At 47.4% G+C, this 13,637-nt stretch overlaps 1 protein-coding gene across 3 annotated transcripts in view; it reads right to left on the bottom strand.

Moving 5' to 3' along the window:
- Nucleotides 1–737: 737 nt before the first annotated feature.
- VAMP3 (vesicle associated membrane protein 3) overlaps nt 738–13,637 on the bottom strand; it is a 16,232-nt gene continuing 3,332 nt past the window's right edge. Inside the window, exons 1-4 of one of the 3 annotated variants that reach the window (XM_044420875.1) lie at nt 8,602–10,004; nt 5,735–5,893; nt 2,908–2,959; nt 738–2,194 (exon numbers count right to left, since the gene is read on the bottom strand). In XM_044420875.1, coding sequence (XP_044276810.1) covers nt 2,175–2,194; nt 2,908–2,959; nt 5,735–5,893; nt 8,602–8,778 — 408 coding nt within the window. In that variant the 5' untranslated portion in view covers nt 8,779–10,004 and the 3' untranslated portion in view covers nt 738–2,174. Of the gene's footprint in view, nt 2,195–2,907; nt 2,960–4,664; nt 5,894–8,601; nt 10,005–13,637 lie in introns of those variants that run through there. The other 2 variants (XM_044420873.1, XM_044420872.1) reach the window with 2 other exon arrangements.

Here is a 13,637-nt window from a genome sequence, read left to right as displayed (position 1 = left end):
GCCCTCTCCAACTGGTTACTGCAGCTTACCACAGCCTTGATACCTACTTCCTCCTCTCCTGAACTTGGGCAACTAGAAATACCTTCCTCTTCATCCATTAGGGATGATTTGACCCAACCTGGATGCTTCCCAGCTCCTTTTGGCTTCCCAGGGTTCAGTTTAAAAGCTGCTCTGCCACCCTTTTTATGGCAGTCTGGCTCCATTCCTTTTCAAGTGGAGCCGGTTCCTCCTGCACAGGTCCAGTTTGTCCCAGACTGTTCCCCAGTGCCTAACAAGTGTGAAACCCTCCTCTCTACGCCACCGCCCCAACCATGCCTTGAGGTTCCTCAGCTGCCCTGTCTAGCTGGCCCTGCACGTGGTACCAGCAGCATTTCAAAGAAAGCCACTCTGGGGGTCCTGGACTTCAACCTTTCATCTAGCAACCTGAATTTGGTTTCCAGGATCTCACAACTACATTTCCCTCTATATTGGTACCAACATGGAACACAACCACTGACTCCACCTCCATGTTATCTACAAGGCTATCTGGATGGCATGTGATATCTGCAACCTTCACACCAGGCAGTCCACAGCTTTCTATGCCCCTAATGAGTGAACTTCCCACTACCAGAAGCCTGCCACCCAACAACCAAAACTCTCTGGGCAGTTTACAACTAAAAAAATTAATCTCCCATTACGGAAACCCCTCCTCAGCAGTTAAAAAAATGCCCAGCAATAACAGAGGAGAACATAACAGATGAGACTTACAATCCACTTTTATTAAGCAGTTGTAATGAAGCCTCCCCTTTCCCTGCTATGAGTATGAAACATTCTGCTAACACACTTGCTCAGAAATCAATAATTAAGACTGAGGTATTAGAAAAAATATATTAAGTCTCACAAACCTATGAATCTGACATTCCTGAATTGGGCTAAGCACAAAGTTTAGATAACTAATAACTGTACTGCTAACAATGTGTACATAATCATTTTTTATGAAGGAAGAGCAGAACCTTCACAGTTTTAAATCATAACATTCATGCCCTTTCTTCAGAAATAACAGATTACAAACATTACAAGTGTTTCTTAATTTGCATTGCAGATATAAGAAAATGAGGCGCCTTTGGCCACACTGGCAGAACAGTTTGCAGGGCCAGCTCTCTTGCTATCGCTGTTGCTGCGGTTTGGGCCTCCAAGGGAAAAGGGGACAAAAGGTTCTACGGGATGAAAGAAGTTGGGGAGTGAGGCAAGTAACCATGTGCAGGTTTGCCCATTACAGGACTGTGGTACGTTGGGTGAAGGGAGCTCCCGCATCAGCCTTCTCGGAAAAAAAAAAGATGGTATCATCAAAAGGGCATACTATGGCTGTACGGGCAACTCAAGAGAGAGAAGAGCTCAGCAAAAACAAGGTATCTTTAAGTTGTTTTTTACACCCTTTTCATAATAAAGAACATCTTGCTGGTATGCTGAGGAACGTCTTTCCTGCAACTTTTCCCAGAAAAAGCTCAGAAGCTTTAGTCAAGTATACGCAGAATTACAAAAAGATAAAGTATACGTTGTCACGTTTGTTGAGGTCCAAGTGGTAAGGCATGAAGGTGTGGCAGTACCGAGAAAAGGGCACAAGCCATACTGTGCTTTTCATCTTTAATATAACCAGGAAGTCTTGGTGGTTATTTTAAGTGCTCAGTGTACTACAACTTCCCTACAACAGAGTTTAAAAGCAGTGTAGAATGGACAGAAGTTCTCTCCAATCAAGAACTAGCTGTTACCTAATTAAGGAAACAGCTGTTAAAATGGCACAATTGTGAATAAGAGAATAAATTGTGAATAAGAGAATAAATGGCACAAATGAGAACTGCTCCACATTCCACACCCAGAAAGGCACAATTTGTTAAAAATATAGGCAGGCAGTGGTCATCTCAACACATCAAATTCTGAAACCTTAAATTTTTCTCCCAGATTTTCTTACATGGCTCTTGGCAGCCCCAACCAGGCATAACTGCATTTATATTGTAAGTTGAAGGACTTCATTTAAATAAAGGCACATTGCCAATAAATTACAATAGTTAACACTTCTATCCAAAATGACTGATTTGTGTATATCCAGAGGGAAACTTAGCCAGGCAGCAAATTAGATGTAGGAAACTGACATTTCTTGTTGATACAGCTTCAGCTTTGGTGTTTTTGCCAACAGTTCATGAGGACGTACTCCAAACTATATATATAAAAGAGAATAGGAAGGTAACAGTTCTTTCTTTTTGTGTAATCAAGAGAAACAATACAGTTCTGGAAACCTACAAAAATATGTATGGTGAGCAGAGCAGAAGAATACTTTCTTAATGGAAGATTTTCATTAGGCTTGAAATAACTAGCATACTCTCACACTTCACCACAAGCAAAGTCGGATGCTGCAGAATGCACCAACCTCGCATGCATCCACCTCACCTCAGGAATTCTGCAGTGGCTTTTGATAAATCTGTGCTTGAATTTATTATAAGAGCTTTGGTCTACAAAGTCAGAAGTTGTTCTGACTTCTGCCATGTACAACACAGTTCCCATATTGTTACTTTAGAAGAAAAGCCTCAAGAAAGCCATGGAGGAAGTCTTAATAGGGCATAAGGTGCTGCTGGGATTCCTCTCAGCCACTTTAAGATTAGTTTTTAAAATCCCATGAATCTCTGGGATGTAAACAGAACATGCAAGCTCCTAAATAATCTCACTCTTGAAGTGGCTTGCTCACACATTTAACTGAGTTAACTTTAGTTACAAATGGCCAAGATGGCAGCCAAGATATGGGGTTGCAACACTTCCTTGGGGCAAATGTCACCCCAGATTCCCTAGCCAAACCACAGGGGAGGAAAGAGTTTCAGTGCTGAGGAATGTGCCTGGTGAATTTATTCTGCATCTAACCATAATTCAAACACTTACCGATGATTATAATTAAGAGAATCACCACTACTGCAATCAATATGGCCCACATCTGGCAAGAAAAAGAAAGAGCAGAACAAAGTTGTGGAAACAGTTCTTAGAACTCTCACATTTAACTCATAATTCATTTTTCCCTTTTATGTCTGTTAGAAATTTTGCAGGAATTCAACAGACATGCAACATGGCTTGTGACCTAGGGCTTTACTATATACCATGGGTCCTCAAACTACGACCCACGGGCCAGATCTGGCCTGCCGTGCCCATTTATCTGACCCACCACAGAAGTTCTGGACTTGCGGCATGTTCGCACGCAGATCGTTTTCTCCGCGCGAGTCCAAAACGATCTCCTTGTGAGCAAGCCGGCACCCTGCCCAGAGCAAACGATCCCTGAGCACGCACGCCCCTGCACTGCCGCGTGCGCACGCGCCCCCCCCCCCCCCCCCGGCAGCAAGCGCCCAGCACCAGCACCTCTGAACTGGCCCCCTGTTGGAAAAGTTTGAGGACCCCTGCTATATTCTGTGGGCGTGTGTGTGTGTGTGTGCGCGCGCGCGTGTATAAAAAACTGTATTACCAAACGATCAAGGAAACAAGAGCAAAGATACAAGATCTCAATATCTTGTGAAACTGAAGCATTTTGTTTGTTTCATTTTTATACCACCTTGCAGCCAAAGCTCCCTGGGTGGTTTACACCATCCATAAAAACACATGATAAAAATACAATAAAAATATAATAAAATCAGAAAAACCTTACAAAGCTAAAAATAGCTCAACACAGGTAATAATAAGGAATACCAGAAAGAGTGACTCTGCAAAACACCTGGTGATTCCCCTCAAGCCCCTGGGCAGCCGACTAAGTCTTTAAAAGCCTCAGAAAAGAGGGCCGCCTGAACCTGGTCCCAGGCAATCTGCAGTGGGGAAGGTATTCTCTAGACGGTTGACCGCCACCAAGAAAGCCCTCCCTGGTTGCCACCCTCTGTACCTTCCTCGGAGCTGGCACTTGCAGGACGGCTCCAGAGGTGGAGTGTAGCATCTGGGTAGGCTGCAGCTGTGAGAGGCACTCCAAGAGGCACTGTGATCCTAAGCCATGCAAGGCTTCATGGCTTAAAACCAGCACCTTGAACTGGGCCTGGAAGCATATGGCATGCAATGGAAGGGGACCAGAACAAGTCATCTTTCACACCTGCAGGTCCCAGTTTCTAATCTAGCTGCACCAGCTGCAGCTTCTGCACTATCTTCAAGGGCAGCCCCACACAGCATGCATCCCGGTTAGCGATTACCAGAGTATAGCCTGCCAAAGCCAGACTATCCCTGTCCAGATAGGAGGTAGCTGCTCCACCTGCCAAAGCTGGTAGAAGAGGCTCCTAGCTACTGATGATGCCACCCAAACCTCAAGAGACAAAGGTGGGTCAAGGGGCACCCCCAAGCTATGAGCCTACTCCTCTGAGGGAGTGCAACCCCATCTAGAACAGGTTGAACCCCACCCCCTGCCATTCCATCTGGTCAAAGGAACCACCCACCAAAGCATCCCAGTCTTGTCTGAACTGACTTTCAATTTTTTGGTCCTTGTAAAGTCAATTGTCATAGCCAGACACCAGTTTAGCACATCCACAGCCCCACCTGCTGATGATGAAAAGGAGAAATAGAGCTGTGTGTCATCAGCATATTGATGGCAATGCACTCCAAACTCTGGATGACCCCACTCAGCGGTTTCATGTGGATGTTAAATAGCATGGCAGATAGAACAGACTCCCAAGGAACTCCATGCTGGAGAGTCCACAGGTCTGATCTGTAGCCTCGAAGCAAAACCTTCTGGAGATGCCTCTCCAAGCAGAAGTGGAACCACTGCAACACAGTGCCCCCCACACCCAACTCAGTCACCCCAGGAGGCCATGGGCCAATTGTATCAGAAGACACTCAGGGGTCCAGCAGTATCAACAGGGTTACTGAGTAAAACCCACTGGTCTTCATCTCAGCTTCTCACAGAAGTCAACAACCACCAAGGGATATTTGTTAGCACGAGTGAAACGGCTGCAGGATGAAAGAGAAACAGTACGAAGTCACTCTGCCTGGCCAGAGAGGGGTTGCTGCATTTTCTCTGGTGTCACTTTGCTGTCCTGACCCTGACGGGAAAGAAAGGTGTACGGTGCCATGAGCTCAGGGAGACCCCAAACCGCTTGAAATGGATTGTGTGCCGCCCTGCCCTCACAGTGCCCATCAGCATGAGAAAAACAGATTTGTATGGAATAATGAGACACTGCTCTGCTGCTCTTTGGATCCCATCCTCCACTTTGCCACAGTTTATAGTTATCTGAAGGACACAAGGGTAGCATCAGCCACCCCTTGCCTTGCTAGTGAAAGCATTTCAGTCCAAGTTATCCTCTGTGATCAAGTCCATAAGCTACTTAAGTGGTAGAGCATAGGGTGTGTGTGTGTGTTGGTGAGGGTAACTAAGGAGGGTGGACCACAGGCTATGAGTTCGCAAGGTACAGGGACACCTGGATGAGGAAAGGGGGCAGCCTCAGAGTTCCTCAGTGTTCCTTCAGGGAATTCAGCGTGAAGAGGCAACTTTTCAATACTGACATTCAAAACTTGGCATTCGAAGAGTAGAACCCAAGAGAGCTCACTGGACACGGCATGTGCTTTGCATGCAGTTAGTCCAAGGCTCAATTTCCAGCAGCACCTCCAGGTAGGTTTGGGAACACTCCTGCCCAAAAAGGAGATCCACTGTTGTTACCAGACTCAGGGCCAAGAGTTCTGGGTCAGAGGATCCAGAGGTCCATGCCGTACCAGGCTGCCCCAGTGCTTCTTGTCCTCCAACCCCCATTACCTTGCAGTTCTTCCACCAGTACTTTCTTTTCAGCTTTGCAGCGTTGCTTTCAAATTGGGATGCTCCAGCTTGCAAGGCATCTGCACGGTCATCGAGCTCTGACAGTTTCTGATCCCTTTCCAAGACCTTGCCCACATTGACTCTCATGATATCCACCACCTGAAATATCAGAAGGAACCCTTAGCAGCCTCTCTTGCCAGGGCAAAGGTGTCACCTTTCTAGTGTATGAAATATTTATCAAATTTATAAATAGAACAACACATCTTACTTGTGAGGTCAAAACCAAAACAAAAAAGATAAAGGGAAGTTCTCTTTCTCACCCAAAGTCTGATCAGACAAGGAGATCTTAGAAAGAAAGGACTGGCCATGAACTTCCCACTGGTTGTCCAATGCAAGGCCGCACTAGAACAGCTCTGTTTCCCAAGACAAGCTGCTTCAAAGGCAGACTGAAGGTCTACATGCGTCCACATAAGCACATGACAGGAATGTGGACACGGGTACAGGCTATGACAGGTAGGGACCTCCAGACATGTGGAGAAACTCTTGCAGTTGAGGAGGAGAAGGGCTTCCAGCCTGCGGCCTCTTTTGCTAGGCTTGAGCAGCTGCTTCAGAAAGAGGGCTGAAGTGGTTCTCAGTCAGTGCCCTGGTTCTGTGGCTACTCCTGATTTTAGCAGCAAGAACTCATGGATATGAGAACCGAAGGGGCACCAGAATTTTGGGAGGGCTAGGAACACCAGGTATTGGAGCCCTGCTTTCTTAGATTTTTATAAAGACCCAAAAGGACAAAAATTTTGGCCCAACTTTTGACAGAGACATGGCCTTGGGCAGGGCTAGAGGAAATTCATCAAGGTGGGCTCCTTTCCTGAAGCCCTGAGGATGGGCTACCTCAAATCAGCCTGGAAGAAATGGGACTCACTCTGGCCCTTGTTCTCATCATGAAACACCTTGGATGAATAAGACTATTTGCTTGGGACTGTTCCTGCCCAGCTCCTGATCACTGTGCCTGAATCAATTTGTGAGGCATGTGATTTGGCGCAGTCTGACTCTGGCCAAGCACTACAACCTCAAGAAGAGACAGTCTGACAACACTACTCAGGTTATGATCTACCAAGACACAGAGACTGCTGCTATGCAGGGATTCATCGTGTTCTACTTACACCTTTGATGTCTGTGCTCATACAAATTAAAAAACTCTAAATAAAAGACTTAAGAAATCATAAAGATTCATACCTTAGATCTGAAGTGCAAATTTGAGGCCAAGGACTGAAATTCAGCCTACCTGGGGTTCTAATTAATTTTGGATTGTTTCTGTGGTGCTGTGCATCTTGTCCTCATTCTAAAAGGCTGGAATGTCTCTCCTAAGGTTGCTCTTCCCAAGAGCTTTCAGATGAAATATGCTGCTATTTTGCTCCAGCTTTTTTGCCTTTGGCCCCTCCTGCCACTACACTGTCAGCCAAGAGCTCCCCCAAAAGGGAATATGGTCCCCAGATTCCCTGCTTTTGCACATGGTGCATTGTTTTGCCAAAGGCAAAGGTTTCTTTTTGGGCCCAGAAGCAATGAGCACACAGGTGGGTTAAAATCTGAAGATTGTATTCTAAAACAGGCACTATACTGTAAGCAGACATACTAACATGGAAGCCCTCCTTGGCGATTGGCAAGGAAAAAGCCCTAATTTTGGCCAGCATGTAGCACCTTTCTCACTCAGCTAGATTTAACACTGGAGCTCCCTTGGGCAGAGCCACAAGGCTTCTTTTCTATCCTAAATCTATCAGTGTTACTTGCTGTAGAAAACTAAGTCAAAACAGTTAATTAGCCACATCTGCTTTTCCCGGCTCTCACAATGATACGGATGGTTCCAAGGTCAGCAAGTAGCTTAGAAAAACATTTTTGCATGCCAGGGGGCTCCAGTGATTTTTCTCTACATGCATGTTATGCAAATTTTCATCGTTCAAACCATGGAGACACACGTTACCTGTGATTTGATAAACCCTATTTATGTAATGAAAACTAGTGTGCTTAAGAGCCTGGGACTAGGACTCAGCTGATCTAGGTTCTAGTTCCCACACAGCTTGGCCATGGAGCCAGCTGGGTGACTTTGGGCCTGTCAGACTCTCAGCCCAATCTATTTCACAGGGTTGTTGTTGTGGGGATAAAACTGAGAGCAGGAAGAGGAGAACTATGTAAGCCTTTTTGAGTTTGTTGTAAGAATAAAGTGGGATATATGTTTAATAAATAAATAAATAAATGGTAGTTTGTGGTAATCCCATGTAAAAAGTTTCAGATGAAACAAAAACAATTTATTTGTGCACATGGGAGTGCTAAGTGTGCCTTTGAACCCAAGGTCTGGGTCTGTTGCTAATCAGAAGGTGTTTTATACCGCAATTTTAAAATATTCTTGCTGTTGTTCCAAGGGAAATTGGTGCAAATCCTAAATTAGTTGGCTTGGCCTACAGTTAGCCTAGTTCTGCCTCTCGCCGATCATCTGTCCCACCAGTCCCAGGGGGAACCCCTGCAAAGAAATACGTATCACACATAGTATTTATAGAAATTTGTAAATGAAGCAGCACAACATCTCACTTTGTGAGGCTGCCACTAGAAGAAGACAACAGGGGCCTCTTTCTTCACAGTGCAGAGGCAGCATCTGCAGAGGCCCAGCAAGTCCAGCTCACTGGGAGAACACTGCACTTGTGGTAAGTGTGTGCACAGGCGGTGCCGAGCACAGAGTAGCTGCACCCGCCACGGCCACGGGCCCCCAGGAGCACGGCAGGCGCACTCTGCGGCGAGGCCTCCACAAGCGCAGCCTTGGGAAGAGAAAGCCAGAGAGGAAGCAGGCAACTCGGTGCCTTTGGTGGGAAGGTGCCACATACCTCATCGACCTGGTGCTGTGTCTGCTGAAGGCGGAGGTTGCTTCCAGGGCCAAAGGCCAATCCTGCTGGACTGCTGGATGACCTGTGGGGCAGAGAAAGCCAAAGTAAGTATTTCTGGAATGGCACCCTGCAGCAACCAGTCTGGGTGTAGAACTGGATCACACCGTGGACACACATTGGTGGCAACAATCAAGTGTTTTTGTTTGCTCCTTTGTTTAAATTACAAGTACACACATCTTCCAACCTACCTGGTAGTCTAAAATTTAGAATAAATAGAAGATGCTTAGGCTGAATAACAGACAAGGACCAGCTGTGCCTTTGAGTGAGCAGAATTTAGGGCTGCTTCTCAGCTGGGAAGCCTTACCTCATGTTAGTCAAAGCACATATTTCAACCGTTTGCACAATTCATATGAATGTAGTTTTTTTTGGCTTGTGCCAAAGCAGCGGGCTTGACAATGTCATCTCAGAATCTGCAGGATGTGTACCATCTTTGCAGGAGACAACATGCCTGCCCTACCTGTATTAGGGGAGCCCCTCCCACTTCTCCTCTTCGAGGAACATTCCTCCACTAGCCTTACCTGCAAATAAACCCTAAGACTGGCATGGGCAGCTTGCAGCTCTCCACAGGCATCGTCCGACAGCTCTCATCAGCTCTAGCCAGCACAGCCAACAATGAGGGATCATGGGAACCAAGGGCACTACTGGGAAGTGGCATACTAGGGCTGAAGTTTCACATATTTCATTCAGAGCCCTGAAGCACTTGGGGGCTCCCTGCCCCACCAAGCTGCTGAAAATGCGCCTTTGCTGAAATAAAACTCCAGGGGGCCTGAAACACTGTTGCACCTGAGCCCCCCAGATTACGTTGCTGCTGGCCCACACGGGCCTCATCTCACTTGCACCTTTCTGCCTGAGGTTTCCCTCGGAACCCCCCGTCCGTACAACCCTTTTTTAGAAATGGGTGTCCTTAGAAGCCAAGATCCTTGAACAACAAAATGAGACTTCAAAGTATATGCAAATAAGCATATGCAGATTTGTGCTTTTTTTGTCCTGTGGTCTTGAGGCCCAGATCTTGGTGGTGCCTAGCACTGCTCCTGGCTTCTGAAGGAGACTACCAAATGCACCACGACAGCAGCTGCTGCGCTACACCTTTGGGGCAACATTCCTCAGTTTTACAAAGCTGCTTTTCACCCCGGGGCCCCTGCTATACCCAGCAAGTCTTCACGATGGCTGCTTGCCCAGGAAGTAATTCTAAGCACAAACAGTCAGACTTCATCTATTTGTTTCATTTATATACTGTCCCATTGCCCATAGAGCTCCCTGGAGGGTTTACAGATAAAAACATGTAACAAAAATAAAAGCAATACAAAAGAATAAAATCAATTGAAACCAATGCAACTTGTCACCTCCTGGTGATGAAAAACAGTAGTTCACAGCAAAAAACAGTTCAAATAAAAGTGGTATTAAAATCAATCTACTTACTAAAACACCTGGAGAATAACAAAGTCTTCCCCTGGCACTGGAAGGAAAACAGTGACGCTGCCAGGCACACTTCCTGGGGGAGCATGTTCCAGAGGTGGGGTTGTAATCACAGAGAAGGCCCTTCTACTGACTGTCAGTCCCTTTACCTTGTTAGGGGGTGGTTCTTGGGAGAAGGGCCTCTGCGTAAGATCTTAGGGACTGCATAGAAACATACTGAGAAAGGCACTCCTTCAGAGACCCTGGCTCCAAGCCATTTGGGGCCATGTATGTGAGCGTCAACACTGCGAATTGGGCTCAGAGCAGCTGGTAGAGAACTGGCATAATACAGTCTTGCAGACCAGCCCTTGTTATTGGCCACCCTGCCCTGCTCTGAAACCACTGGAGTTTTGGGACCATTTCAAAGGCAGCCCCACCAAGAGCGCATTACAGGCATCAGGTTCCCAAGGCACGGATGACCGTAGCGAGGCTGTCGGTCCAGAGAGAGGTGTAGCTGGAGAATCCTCCTCAGCCAATAAAGGGGGCTCCATGCTGCAGTGCACCTGCGCCTTGAGGGACACTTTTGGCTCCAGGACCACCCCCAAACTAGAAACCTTGTCCTTTAGGGGGAACACAATCCCGTCCAGGACAAGTTGAGAATTTCCAGCTGGACAGGTAGCCTACCTATCAACAGCACCTCTGTCTTTTCTGGATCGAGCGCTGGCTTATTGGCCCTCATCCAGTTCACTGCTGAACTCAGGCACTGATTCAGAACAGCCACTGCCTCACTTGGGCTTGGGGAGAGGTGGTGCTGTGCGTGCTCTGCGTGTTGGCGGCGGCAGCCGTTTCATGTAGATGTGAAACGGCATCCACCTGCAATCAAGTTGTGAGTGAGGGAGCTCTTAGTACGGGCCAAGCTACCATTCAGCAGCGGCATCACAAAGCCAGAGGGCAAACTCACGTGACTACTGGGGACATGCAGTTGCAGGGGAGTCCGGAAGAGGGGAGAGCAGGGACCTATTTGATCCCTCCTCTATGCAGGTCTGTCAATCCCCCAGTGCCATTCTTCCTCCTACCTGTAACCACATTAACAGGTGCACCCTTGGCACCGCCCCTCAACACCCACTCAAGGCCACTTCCCAATGCTGCTGCCTTGGGCTACGCACTCCCAAGATGCCCAGCCAGATGAAGCCCCACCTCCAAGGCACGGGCGGTGTCCCTTGCTGCTTCTCAGGTTGCTCGCTCCCCCGCTCTCCTCCCTCCTCCATCCCAGGCCTCAGTTGCTGCCACTGTCCGGACCAGGTTCACGGAGACAGGGTGCAGGAGGGTGGACACTGCCATGTCCCAGTGGCAGCATTAAACATCCAGGGCTTGATTTTGTTGTGATTAGTAAAAGGTGCATAGGCGTTTTGGTGCTCCTGACTCCAATACCCCCAGTGTTATTTCTCTCTCCTGCACCAGCCCAGCTCAGTATTCCCAGCATGAAGAATAATAATACTATCAGTATTATTTTATTAGTATCCTAATCTATTGGTATCTACAATGAGTTCCAGAACTCTCAGCATACCTCCTGCCAGTCATGGTTTCTGAGGAATGCTGGGAATTGTAGGATTTTCTTCTGTCTAAGCATTGATAGAATTGCACTGGCAGACACTTAAAATTGTGCCACCTTGGTCTTCTTGTATCAAATCCTTCCTGTTCTTAATCCTTTACTAAATTCTTATGGAAATGACAGCACAGCATTCCAAGAAGGGCATAATCCACCCCATTGAACAGTGCCTAGATAACAGAAAGGGAAGTAACCACTTCCTAGTTCCCCAGCTTTGAAGTACCAACTTACCTGCTACAAACAAGCATTGTGTCCACATAAAGGACTCCCAAGTGCACAAATTCATTTTTAAGTAGGATGCAGGTTTTACATTGATGACTCTAAACACTAAACAAAAGTACTTTTAGTATTGCGTAAAAATGTATCTAAGAGCCTGGAGCTGTCTCCCCAAAAGTTAGGCAGGCAATGCAGTACAACTGCTTGCGTGTCTCCTCATGAGCAATGTGCAGAGGAGGGCCACAAGGATGGTGGCCGGATTGCAGGGTAACCCATATGAGGAGAGACTGAGGGAGCTGGGTCTCTTCAGCCTTGAGGAGACGCAGAGACTCATACCTGTAAGCAACATGCAGGTATGTGAAGTGTCACGCAAAGGTGGGCCATGACCCTTCTCCCCCTGTGATGGAGGACAGAACACGTTCCAATGGAGCTTGGCTCAGGGAACCAAGATTTAGGGTAGATGCCAGGAAGTACTTCCTGACAGTTAAGACCCCCAGGGTATGGATTGGGCTTCCACAGGTGGTGGTTGAAGCCCCATGGGTGAGGGTGTTCAAGGATACGCTGGACATGCACATGGCAGGCATGTCATGAGCAGAGTCGGCTGGAGCTGGGGGTCAGACTACATGGCTTGGGAGACCCCTTCTGACTCGCTGTTTCTACGTCTAATGGGCCTTTGTTGCTAGTTGCGAAGTCATGTCTGACCCATCGCAAACCCGTTCCTCCAGGCCTTCCTGTCCTCCACCATCCCCCGGAGTCCACTTAAGCTCACGCCAACTGCTTCAGTGACTCCATCCAGCCACCTCATCCTCTGCCGTCCCCTTCTTATTTTGCCCTCAATTGTTCCCACCATTACGCTCTTCTCCAGTGAGTCCTTCCTTCTCATTAGGTGGCCAAAGTATTTGAGTTTCATCTTCAGTATCTGGTCCTCTAAAGAGCAGTCAGGGTTGATCTCCTCTAGGACTGACTGGTTTGATCGCCCTGCAGTCCAAGGGACTTGCAGGCGTCTCCTCCAGCACCACAATTTAAAGGCTTCAATTCTGTGGTGCTCAGCCTTCCTTATGGTCCAACTTTCACAGCCATATATTTATTATTTATTTAGGAAGCTTCTACGCTGCCCCATTTGCCGAAGCCTCAGGGCGGCTCATAATAATAAATAAGTAAACACAATATAAAAACAATGAGAGTCTACCTGGCCACTAAATAAATAAATAAATAATATTAACAATTAAAATAACGTTTGAATAAAAAGGTCTTCGCCTGGCGCTGAAAAACACATAATGACGGCGCCAGGCGGACCTCTCTGGGGAGCGCATTCCATAGATTGGGCGCCACCGCAGAGAAAGCCCTCCTCCGAGTACCTACCCTCCTAATATCCTTCACGGAGGATTCCTGGAGAAGGGCCTCTCCCGCTGATCTCAAGGAGCAGGCAGGCATATATGGACGTAAGCGCTCCTTCAGGTAACCAGGACCCAAGCTGTTAAGGGCTTTATGCGTCATAACCAACACCTTGAATTGGGCCCGGACTTCAATGGGAAGCCAGTGAAACTGACGGAGGACTGGAGTCATGTGAACATAATGCCCAGTCCCCGTCAGCAGCCTGGCAGCTCTATTTTGAACGAACTGAAGTATCCGGACCGTCTTCAAAGGCAGCCCCACATAGAGCACATTACAGAAGTCAAGGTGGGAAGTCACCAACGCGTGTGTCACTGTCGCCAGGCAGTCGTACTCCAGGTAGGGGCGCAGCTGATGGATCAGC

This window comes from Varanus komodoensis, unplaced genomic scaffold, assembly GCF_004798865.1.
Source record: "Varanus komodoensis strain SLA01 unplaced genomic scaffold, ASM479886v1 scaffold111, whole genome shotgun sequence".
Classification (NCBI taxonomy): Eukaryota; Metazoa; Chordata; class Lepidosauria; order Squamata; family Varanidae; genus Varanus; species Varanus komodoensis.
The sequence above is the reverse complement of the archived record's forward strand: the minus strand, read 5'-3'. Positions and strand labels throughout refer to the sequence as shown.